A 12,603-nucleotide genomic window follows, 5' to 3' on the forward strand; every position below is an offset into this window, starting at 1 on the left:
CTACTCCCACCAGTGTTTTCTGCCTCATTATTCCTTATCTCCATCCATACTGCTTCTACTTCCTGATCTTCCGAGCCGAGATCCTTTCTCGCTACTGTCCTTATGTCATCTTTATTATCAGGGATAACCCCCACCCCCCCCTCCTTTTCCATTCTGCCTGTCTTTTCGAAACGTCAAGTACCCTGGAACATTTAGTTCCCAACCTTGACCACCTTGCAACCACGTCTCTGTAATGGCTATTAGGTCAAACCCATTTATCTCTATTTGTGCCACTAGTTCGTCTATCTTATTACGAATGCTTCGTGCATTCAGATAAAGAGCCTTAAGTTTTTTACCATTATTCCCTGCTTTGACCTTATTCTCTGCTGTACTGCTACTGTTAAAGCCCTTATTCTTAGAGGTTGGCTGGGAGAAATATAGGCCAGCGTGCACAGGGGCCATGGGTGAGTGGGACTTGGTGTGAGGTAGGACATGGGCAGCAGAGTTTTGGATAAGTTGAAGTTTACAGAGTATGAAGGAAGGGGCAATGGATAGTAGAATGTTGGAAGTGTTAAATCTGGAGGTGACAAAGGCATGGATGATGGTTTCAGCAGCAGATGAACTGAGGCAGGGGCGTAAGTGGGCAATGCTACAAAGGTGGAAGCAGGTGATATTTGTGATGGCCAGAATATGGGATTCGATGTTAGCTCAGGATTGAACAGGATACTGAGATTGTAAACAGTCTGATTCAACCTGACCCAGTGGCCGGGGAGGGGTATAGAATCGATGACAAGGTTACGGAGCTTGTGGCAGGGGACAAAGACAATGGCTTCAATCTTCCCAATGTTTAATGGGAGGAAATTGCAGCGCCTCAAAGACTGAATATCGAATAAGCAGTCTGACAATACAAAAACAATGGAGTTGTTGGGACAGGTAGAGCTGGGTGTTGTCAGCATACATCTGGAACTGACCCCATGTCGGCAGATGATGTCACCAAGGGGCAGCATATATCCTGAGTTTCGAGAAGGGGGCCAAGGATATATTCTTGGGGGACTCCAGAAGTAACAGTGCATGAGCGGGTAGGAAAGCCATTGCTGGCGATGTTCTGACTACAATTAGATAGGCAAGAGTGGAACCAAGCAAGGGCAATCTCACTGAGCTGGACAACGGAGGAAAGGCGTTGGAGGAGAACGATGTGGTTGACTGTGTCAAAGGCTGCAGAGAGGTCGAGGAAGACAATGAAGGATAATACACTCTGATCACGATCACACAGGTTGTCATTTGTGACTTGCTCATTCTTAGTGACAAAGAAGTCCATGAGCTCCTTGCAGTTATGCAAGGTTTATTTTCACAAGCAAATATTTAAGGATGCTAGCTTCCCAACTGGCCAAGTTTACAATATCTTCGTGATCCCTGCCTTAATTTGTTTTGTGTGTTCAGCTTTATGAAAATATAAGCAGCAGGCCCAAGATTAAGTTTTAGTCTAACTCCATGTACAAAATGCAATTCAAAATGTCTGAATCAGAAAAGGGTCAAATATATAGTCAGCATCAAACCCCACAGTAAGCTACTGTAGGAAATTCAATTACATCTTGTTTTCAATCAAGATAATTTCACAATACTATACTATTTTGCAGGTAGTGAATCCACACAATGTATAACGGCCAACAAAAATACTGATGTTACTCGACAAGTAACAAGCAGAAGTTGTCAGAAGTTTTTCACATTGCAGCATAGACCTAATGAAGAGGTTCAGTATGAATTATACAAAATGGGATTCTTTAGGAGTTAAGACTATAATTTTATCTAGAGTCTCTGCTTACTTTCATAAATCACAAGAACAAAGACTTCATCAGAACCCTTCAACTAAACTGCATCCTTTTCAGTGCCCGGCCACCATCTGTATTTCACAAATCAATCCTCATTACCTTTTCACTGAAACTACGCTCCTCACAAAATTTAGATATATGATTATTTTTCTGTATCATACATTTTTCTTCACTGTATCATACACTGAATCAGAAGAGAGCAAGTACTGTTTGCACTTCAAATCCCTTATGACTCATCTCAGGTCAAACAAAACAGTTACTTTCCAAGCTACAATTGTGTTTGCAGCTTTATCAGAGATGGCAGAGGCACTATTACATACATACAACAATTCATTAGAAAAGGGAATAATGCCAGAGGACTGACAAGCAGCTAATGTTATTCCTATATTTAAAAAGAGAGAATACAAGTCGAGGGAACAATAGACCAGTTAGCTTGACGTCAATGGTAGGAAAGATAATGGAATTTTTACTCAAAGATGTAATAGAAAAATATCTAGAAACCGAAAATATAATAAAGAATAGTCAGTATGGATTTCAAAGGGAAGGTCATGCTTGTCCAACCTTACTGAATTCTTTGAAGAAGTAATAGAAAGAGTAGACAAGGATAATGCAATGGATGTAATATATTTTGATTTTCAAAAGGCCTTCAATAAGGTACCGCATGGTAGGCTCATGACTACGGTCACAGCATGTGGAGTCAGGGGACAGGTAGAAGAATGGATAGCAAGCTGGCTACAAAACAGAAAACAGAAAGTACGGGTTAAGGGCAGCTTATCAGACTGCCAAAAGGCAGGAGGTGGTGTTCCACAGGGATCGGTGCTGGGACCACAGTTGTTCACAATTTACATAAACGATTTGGACTCAGAAGTACAACTTCTAAATTTGCGGGTGAGACCCAATTGGGGGGTGTAGTTAATACATAGGAAGAATGCGGCAAAATACAAGACGACATTAATAAATTTGCAAAATGGGCGTTTAATTGGCTGATGAATTTCAATACAGATAAGTGTGAGGTGATGCATTTTGGTAGGAAGAATAAGTAGGCCACATACCGCTTGGTTTTATTTAATAAACATCTTCCTCCAAAATAAATGCCAAAATTTATGTTGCAAAAGCTTCAAGCAACACTTCAGACACAGAACCAATTTCCTTTCCATATGCTGTAAAACAAATTCCTTAACACTGATATAAATCATTGGTTAAATTTTAGAAAACACAACTGAACATAAACCAAACTTGTGCATTCAGCTTTAAATTATTTTCTACAAGCTAATTAACTAGAGATGCAATCTAATTGATAAGACTGATGGTAAAAGTTTTTGTGCAGGAAGGAAATAAAATAACATGCATGGAAGTAATTGTACCTTCGGTGTTCTTTGCCAGTTTGTAAGCATCATTTTTGACAATCATTTTAATGAGGTTCATACACTGAACAATGAACCGCTCAAACACCACACCCTCGCCAGCGCCTGTAAATACGTAGCGAACAGCAAACTCCAATGACCTCTGAATCAACGAGATGAATGAAAATGGGTGATAGTCCAAAAAGTCCAAAAGCTGCAATCAACAAAGACAGATAAGTTAGATATTAAATTGTTGGTAAACAGGACAGCACATTAAATGTTTAACTCAATTACACACCTTTCTGGAAAAATGATCAAAAAATTCAGAACAGTAAATGTTTCAAATGAGCAAACTCTATGTTTTGTCATGCAATGTTTGAGTTATGATCAAGAATCTTACTTCCTCTAAAACAGCCCTTGTTTACTTGGACTGCCATGACATTCAAAAGGCTAGTATGCTGTTGCAATCAAACAAAAGCATGGAATGAGAGGGGGCCATTCAGCCAATCAAACCTCATCCTTCTTCAGAGCATATTTACAATTCATCCTGTTCAGGTAGCTGGAGGCAGCAGGATGGAGCACGAGGCTTGGGTGGGGTGCTCTCAGATTGTGGAGTGGCAGCACCTCCCTTGGGCTTTTAAACCATCATACAACTCTCACTGCCTTTGTTTGGGGCAGTAGGGGCAATCAGCAAACTTTAAAGGTGCATGGAGTAAATTAAAGGTTGCAGTGGAGGAAATAGGGCCAGCTTCAGGATCACAACCCTTCCCATTGCAGAAACAGGCATTGGACATTTAATACTGGCTGCAAGATTTAGTGTTCAAAGCCAGTCCTTGGTTAGGATGATGTTAGGGTTAAAGGTATCAGGCGCAGCATGGGGGAGGGGGGAGGGAAAACGTCAATTAACAACTTACAAATACTGCATTGTACTTCCTTAACAAGTAATGCATTTGCAGCCTGCATTCAAGTTGACTGGCTGCCTCTGATAATACATTTTACATGTGCCTGTAATTTTTCATGCTTGCTGCTTGTGTGTCATCATTTCAGGTTCTGGACTTACTGGTCAGTTAAATGTTAGATGTGAACCAATGCAACCACATTCTGTTAACACTCAATGGCCGAGAGTTATGCCCCATCCAGTGCAAACCTCAAGCAATGTGGTATTACATCCTGGTGATAGCCTCACATCAATCCTGGATTCAGTGAACTCAGAAGTCAACTTGACTCAAGATATACTCCCAAGAAAAGACAGCACCCCATGGCATTATTCGAAAAAGAGAAAGCGTTTCCCCCAGCATTCAGATTAACATTCTCCCCTCACCCACTAGCACTGGTCATTCATCTCATTGCTGTTTCTGGGAACCTGTCATATGCAAAATGGCTGCTGCATTTCCCTACACAACAGTCAGTGCAATTCAACGTATGTGACGCACTATGTAAATTCAAGTATTTCCTTCTTTACCCTATCATAAACTCTACCCAACCTATTTAATTTAACAGAAGTTCCACATAAATACTTCTAAATCACTTGCTTGCCTCACAACACTATAAATTCCTAAATTTACCATTGCCCAATCTTTTCTCCAATGAAAAAAGTCCAGTACGGCAAATGTCTTCTTACTGAACCTAAGTCCTGGAATCATGACTGTCATTTTTCAAAAGGATATTGGAGAGTCTTCAGAGAAGAGAATCCAAAATTGAACACTATAGGAAGAGCTTGCATTTAGATCGTACCTTTTCATGTCCTTGGGACGTCCTAACTTGTTTCACAAGCAATAACTTCTGAAATGTAGTCACTGTTGTTAGAAAAACGCAGCAGCCAATCGTGCATAGCAAAGTCTCACAAACAGCAAATGAGATGACTGACCAGTTATTATTTTTTGGTGTTGACTGAGAAAAGGGATAAAGGAAGGAAGACCTTTGCTTCTGGTCCATGTGATTTAAAGTTCTTCTGTGTCCACATGCATGCCCATCTTGACTGCCACTCCACACCGAAGGCCCTGACCGCCCATATTTCCCTTTTGGCCACTTCCAGGTCCTGCTTTACATTCTTCCTCTCAACCAGCCATGCCTCCCTCTCATGTGACTCTGCTTCTCGGCCGACTTTCTCTGCTGCTAATGTTGCAGGCTCAAGTCCTTACTGAACAAAACCCCCACCTGTCTTTCACGTCTCCTTTATATTCAAGTCAACAACACAATACTCCTCCAACGCCTCTATGCTGCTCTGCAGCTCCATGAGTGGTTTCACTCTTACCGATTCGAATGTAGCTAGAGTATCTACGGTAATGGCTTTCTTTCCGTTCCAACCCGCATCATTACTACCTCAGTCCCCCAAAGATCTGTCCTTGCTTCCTCAGAGTAATCATCTGCAGTCATGAGGTCAGCAGAGAACACCCAATTCTACCTTGCCAGCAACTCTCTTGATCCCATGACCATTTCCACACCGTAAGCCTACTACACGATTGATACTTATAAAAAAAAAACGCGAGAATAAATTAATTGGTTTGGTGTGGTTCCTCATTCAAATTGGTAGCTTAGCAGGTTTGTCAATATTTCAAAAAAATCAGTACGTTTAAATGAATAGACAGCAGTTAATTGAGCTAATCAGAAAAGGATGACAGATCATTTTTCATACTGAAGATATATCTAATGTGCCATACATTTAATATATCATATACAAGGCTTTAAATAAATGCAGATACATACATTTATCCATGGAATCCCCAATCATAATGCTCAAAACGATGTTTTGCTGAATATTTCTCCAACAAAAAGTGAACTTTTATTTTATATCAATATTTATTGTTATTATTTACACAGTGATCAAAGAATTGATGATACTCTCACTGCAATATTTCAAATATCTTCCATGTTTATAAGTTAATTTTTGCTTAGTTGGTCCAAAGTCAAATTATCAGGGTCTTTTTTGTGTTACAACAAATACCGGCAATGGTCAATTTGCATATTTTTCATCCAAAAAAGCCATAAACATTTGATGGCCAAGGGTAGCAAAAACCAGCTCACTGTAATGCAGCACACAGAAAGGCAGATTTGATTACGTTACACAGACTGATGTCCTAGGGGGAAGTGTTTGCTAGTGCTCTGGGGGAGGAAGTAAACTAAAATGGCAGGGGGTTGGGAACCTGAGCAGGGAGACAGAGGAAAGGGAAACAAGGATAGAAGCAAAAGAAAGGAAGGAAAAAAACAAAGATGGCAATCAGAGAAACCAAGGGTTTAAATCAAACATGGCCACAGTAAATAAATAATAATTCTAAAAGGTCTAAGAGTGTTAAAAAAACAAGCCTGAAGGCCTTGTGTCTTAATGCGAGGAGCATTCGTAATAAGGTGGATGAATTAGCTGCGCAAACAGAGGTAAATGGATATGATATGATTGGGATTACGGAAACATGGCTCCAGGGTGACCAAGGCTGGAAACTCAACATCCAGGGGTATTCAATATTCAGGAAGGATAGGCAAAAAGGAAAAGGAGGTGGGGTAGTGTTGCTGGTTAAAGAGGGGATTAACACAATTGAAAGGAAGGATATTAGCTCTGATGATGTGGAATCTGTATGGGTAGAACTGAGAAATACCAAGGGGCAGAAAACGTTAGTGGGAGTGATATACAGACCTCCAAACAGTAATGCGGAGGTTGGGGATGGCATTAAACGGGAAATTAGAGATGCGTGCAATAAGGGCACAGCAGATATCATGGGTGACTTTAATCTACATATAGATTGGGCTAACCAAATTAGTAACAATACTGTGGAGGAGGAATTCCTGGAGTGTATACGGGATGGTTTCCTGGACCAATAGGTCGAGGAACCAACTAGAGATCAGGCCATCTTAGACTGGGTATTATGTAATGAGAAAGGATTAATTAGCAAACTTGTTGTGCGAGGCCCCTTGGGGAGGAGCGATCATAATATGATAGATTTCTTCATTAAGTTGGAGTGAAGCAGTTGACTCAGAGACTAGGGTCCTGAATTTAAATAAAGGAAACCACGATGGTATGAGGCGCGAGTTGGGTAGGATTGATTGGGGAATGTTACTCAAAGGGTTGACGGTGGATAGACAATGGCAAACATTCAAAGATCGCATGGATGAAATACAGAATTTGTTCATCCTTGTTTGGCATAAAAATAAATCAAAAAAGGTGACTCAACCGTGGCTAACAAGGGAAATTAGAGATAGGTTAAGATCCAAGGGGAAGACATAAAAATTGGCCAGAAAAAGCAGTAAACCTGAGGATTGGGAGCAGTTTAGGATTCAGCAAAGGAAGACAAAGGGATTAATTAAAAGGGGGAAAATAGAGTATGAGAGTAAGCTTGCAGGGAACATAAAAACTGACTGTAAAAACTTCTACAGATATGTGAAGAGAAAAAGATTGGTGAAGTCAAGCGTAGGTCCCTTGCAGTCAGAATCAGGGGAATTTATAATGGGGAACAAAGAAATTGCAGACCAATTAAATGCATACTTTGGTTCTGTCTTCACAAAGGAGGACACAAATAACCTCCCAGAGATGTCAGGCAACATAGGGTCTAATGAGAGGGAGGAACTGAAAAAAATCAGTATTTGTAGGGAAATGGTGTTAGGGAAATTGACGGGATTGAAGGCCGATAAATCCCCAGGGCCTGATAACCCACATCCTAGGGTACTTAAGGAAGTGGCCCTAGAAATAGTAGATGCCTTGCTGGTCATCTTCCAAAATTCTATAGACTCTGGAACAGTTCCCATGGATTGGAGGGTAGCTAATGTTACCCCACTGTTCAAAAAAGGTGGTAGAGAGAAAACGGGGAATTTTTGACCGGTAAGCCTGACATCGGTAGTGGGGAAAATGCTAGAATCCATTATAAAAGATGCAATAGCAGAGCACTTGGAAAACAGTGACAGGATCGGACAAAGTCAACATGGATTTACAAAAGGTAAATCATGCTTGACTAATCTACTGGAATTTTTTGAAGATGTAACTGGTAGAATAGATAGCGGAGAACCAGTGGATGTGGTGTATTTGGACTTTCAGAAGACTTTCGATAAGGTCCTGCATAAGAGATTAGCGTGTAAAGTTAAGGCACATGGGATTGGGGGCAAGGTACTGACTTGGATAAAGAACTGGTTGGCAGACAGGAAGCAAAGAGTTGGAATAAACGGCTCTTTTTCCAAGTGGCAGGCAGTGACTAGTGGGATACCGCAGGGATCAGTCCTAGGACCCCAGCTATTCACAATATATATAAATGATCTAGACGAAGGAACTAGATGTAATATCTCCAGGTTTGCAGACAACACAAAGCTGGGTGGGCGTGTGTGCTGTGCGGAGGATGCCGAGAAACTCCAGTATGATTTGGACAGGTTGGATGATTGGGCAGAAGCATGGCAGATGCAGTATAATGTGGATAAATGCGAGGTTATCCACTTTGGTGGCAAAAACAGGAAGGCAGATTATTATCTGAACGGCAATAGATTGGGAGAAGGGGAAGTGCAACGAGTCCTGGGTGTCCTTGTGCACCAGTCGCTGAAGGTAAGCATGCAGGTGCAGCAGGCGGTTAAGAAGGCAAATGGTATGTTGGCCTTCGTAGCGAGAGGGTTTGAGTACAAGAAGAAGGATGTCTTGCTGCAGTTGTACAGGGCCTTGGTGAGACCACACCTTGAGTATTGCGTGCAGTTTTGGTTGCCTTATCTGAGGAAGGATGTTCTTGCCATGGAGGGAGTGCAGCGAAGATTCACCAGACTGATACCTGTGATGGCAAAAATGACGTACGAGGAGAGATTGGGTCGATTGGGCTTATTCTCGCAGGAGTTTAGAAGAATGAGAGGGGATCTCATTAAAACTTATAAAATTCTAGCGGACTGGACAGACTGGATACTGGAAGGATGTTCCCGATAGCTGGGGAGTCCAGAACCAGGGGTCACAGTCTAAGGATAAGGGGTAAGCCATTTAGGACAGAGAGGAGGAGGAATTTCTTCACCCAGAGTGGTGAACCTGTGGAATTCTCTACCACAGAAGGCAATGGAGGCCAATTCATTAAATATATTCAAGAAGGAGTTGGATATATTTCTTAAGGCTAACGGGATCAAGGGATATGGGGAGAAGGCAGGGACAGGGTACTGAGTTTGGATGATCAGCCATGATCTCATTAAATGGCGGAGCAGGCTCGAGGAGCCAAATGGCCTACTCCTGCTCCTATCCTCTATGTTTCTATGTTTAGATATGACATCACAAAACCCTGTACACAGCACCAGGAACTTCAAGCAGTTATAAATTAAACAGATATGTTATAAAATATTAGAGATTGTTACAAGAGACATACATTATCACATTCTGAAAATTTAGCAGTATACAACACAAACTTCATTCTGAGCCCCTCAATTATATTACTGTCCTGCAATATACTCTAAGTACCCATCGTTCTACATAAAGCACAAAATCATGAGTTGTATTGCAAAATGATCAATGGCTTTTTCTCATTCCATTCTTTCAAAGGTGGAATAAATTCTCACTGAAACCAGTTAAGCTGCATCTACACCTTTAAATAACAGCTCGACAGATACATGGTTAAGAACAAGTTCCAATGACTTAAGTGTAAGTACAGGTGTAGATGCTTTGTTATACAGAACACAAATTTTGTGTGGTCAGGAAAACACAACCTTGCTCACTACCTGAGCTCACAAATGGAATGATCAGTATGGTAAGGCACTCGTGAGTTCTGTGTATCTGTACAATTCTACTCGAACCTGAGTTGTAACCTTCAAAAAAAGGGAAAGGAAAAGACCCAAAAAAAGGCTCAGGTTTCCTACCAGCATATTTTCTGATGAGTTCAGAGCAACGGTCCCCATTCTCATCAGCATTCTCAACCTAGCTCAGTATAAATTGTGCAGTAATATACTAAATAGCATCTTTCTTGCAACTTTTGGAATCAGTTTGTTCAAATAGGATTTACTGATATATAGAAGATATATTTTTGGCCTAATTTTCCCCTCCACACTAAAATACTTTCTTCACTCTTCTACAGATGGCTTCCTTCACTCGCAAATTAGAATCCCTTTACATCCCCACATAAAATAGGAGTCCTTGCCTATTGGAAGCCTTCAAATTAACTTTCTTGATTCACTTGCAAATGAGATCACAAGGTACACAACTTTGGTATAAATTGACTGATTGCAAAGCCTCAAGCTGTTCTAAACTTTATAGTTATCTGACCAAGTGACTCATTTTCCAAATCAACAATAGCGTACAATGAAATTCAATGTCTCCCAAATGGCAGTGGTCGAAATAACAACTGTTCCAGAAATTACTCAATCAGTTTGGAGGTGGGAATGAATGTACAAAGTTTGTTTTTCTCTCCCAATGCAAATTAGCTCTGTGGTATAAACTCCAATTATTCACCTTATCATACACATTTTTGATTATCCACAAATCAGAACAGAAGTCAGGGTTTTGGGTAGGTCATGTCTTAACTATTAGAAGACAACTTGAATTTGCAGTCTATGTTCATTTTGCTGCAACTTCCATGCACACTGGATGCAACCATTGTTCAGACTGGGTCAAGAATCACTGCTGGGCTGCGACGCGACTCGGAATAGGGTCAAGTCAGGTTGGGTTGGATCATGAAACCACTTGGGGTGTGTTCACCATTATGGCAGAGAACTAAAGTTCCATGACATTTTGAAGATGTTGTTCACCATCAGTACTCTTCAAAAAATTGATTTTCAAAACTTGTTGATTTTATCATCTTTTTTAAATGTTTTGTTTGGAAAGGTGACACCTGATGGTAATGACTGAATTGCATCAGAGGATTTTAAGATCCTTGACATTCAAGAAATTATTTAACACAGCTGAATTAGGAAATGTAAAAGCGCCCTGCGTCAATGACTGCCACAGTTATATTTTCTTAAATTTTCAGGTTGTCATTTTCTTTGAACACCACCCTTGTTAATCCCCACAATGTTGCAAAGTTGCCTGGTTGACAGCCAATAAAACACAAATTAATGAGGGCAGACATGGTCAAAGGTTAGAAAATAAACACTTACGGCTCTCAACCCTGCTATAAACTGAAGAATGTCTATAAGTATTTTCTTGCAGCAGCAAGACAAGGGTATCTGAACAACATAAATTCTAATTAAACCTCAGAAAATAACTTCTGATCAGTTGTCATTTGGATGAGTGAGACACACTAATTAGCCAAGTATACTCTGTTCAACCTTCTGCTGTTCCCAAATACAATTACTGTCGAAGTATGAAACTGATACTTAATATAAAAAAAGCTAGAATTGCTTACCACTTTAGTAAAAAGGATAATGGTCTTCTCCAGCTTTTCACTGCACGTGTTCTCTGTATTGACTTGCCTACCTACAAAAAGAGCAAAATAGCAAGGGGTAACTCAAAATGACAAAATCATAAACAGCATAATTAAAGGAAATCCTCACAACTACAGATCTGTTATAAGGGCACTGCAGCCACTGAAGGTTTTTTTTAAACCAAAATTTCTCTCCACTTCTCAAGTTGGGATATGATTTCATGAAAGCTGACATCACTCCTTCTCCAAGAGATGAATCTTCACATGAGCCCAGACAGCAAGCTTCACCAGGCTATTCAGTCAAGAGGAACATAAAAGTCAACATCAAAATTCACTCTGAATCCAGGATTACCAACCAGTGAACAGGAATGAGAACCCAGCTCATTTTTCCTCCCTAACCCACTTTACACTGAAGCAAATTGCCACAGTACAAAAAGGCATGTTAAAATTGCTTTAATACCATGCCAAACCCATGTTACCATCACAGGTTCGTGATGCCAGGGTGTCCCACAGACGGCTGAAACTTGAAGGTAAACCTGGTCGAATAGCCAAGAATCATCGCCAGGGTGACTTGTTAAAAATGCAAGAACATATCCTAGCAGGTCTCTCAGGTTGCAGCTAACTGCAAAGACACATACGTCAGGAACTGAAGCGGTGGGGACAGATCTTGAATATTATAAAAGCAGCTTGGGTGAAAGCATTTAAAGATACAGGGGGTGAAATTGGGCTCGGTACCGCCCGTTTTTTTAGCAGCTATGAGGTACCTGAAGGTTCCAAAATGATGCTCCAGCCTATGCCTCTCTTCACCTCGCAAAGCTGAACACGAGTTAAGCAGCATGAAGGACTCCCCCCCCCTCCCCCCAGCAGCATTATTTACAGTTTAGTTGCTGATTTATTTCTTCTAGCTGTTTCTGCAATTCTTCATGTTTTGGGTGCTTTCTATAGTTGATTAAAGTTTCAAAAATCTACAGGGAGTGGTCTGGCAGGTGCTGAAGTACTTTTTTGCTGACTTCAAGGCTTCTGCACAGACCAGTTGCTCGCAGACATTGATGCACTAGTAGGCATTCCTCTTGGAATTGAGCATGACTGAGAGAATGAGCAGAGGCCACACAGAGCAGGACAAGCTGCCCGAAGAGGGAGGAGGAGCAGGGGGAGAAGGGC

General features: G+C 40.9%; 1 protein-coding gene across 1 annotated transcript in view; it reads right to left on the bottom strand.

Moving 5' to 3' along the window:
- ipo11 (importin 11) overlaps window positions 1-12,603 on the bottom strand; it is an 880,228-nt gene that overhangs the window by 631,408 nt on the left and 236,217 nt on the right. Inside the window, exons 9-10 of the mRNA XM_085965921.1 lie at window positions 11,425-11,495; window positions 3,173-3,365 (exon numbers count right to left, since the gene is read on the bottom strand). Of these exons, the coding sequence (XP_085822047.1) occupies window positions 3,173-3,365; window positions 11,425-11,495 (264 nt within the window). The remainder of the gene's footprint in view (window positions 1-3,172; window positions 3,366-11,424; window positions 11,496-12,603) is intronic.

This window comes from Somniosus microcephalus, chromosome 2, assembly GCF_052327205.1.
Source record: "Somniosus microcephalus isolate GS21.2 chromosome 2, FLI_Smic_1.0, whole genome shotgun sequence".
NCBI lineage: Eukaryota > Metazoa > Chordata > Chondrichthyes > Squaliformes > Somniosidae > Somniosus > Somniosus microcephalus.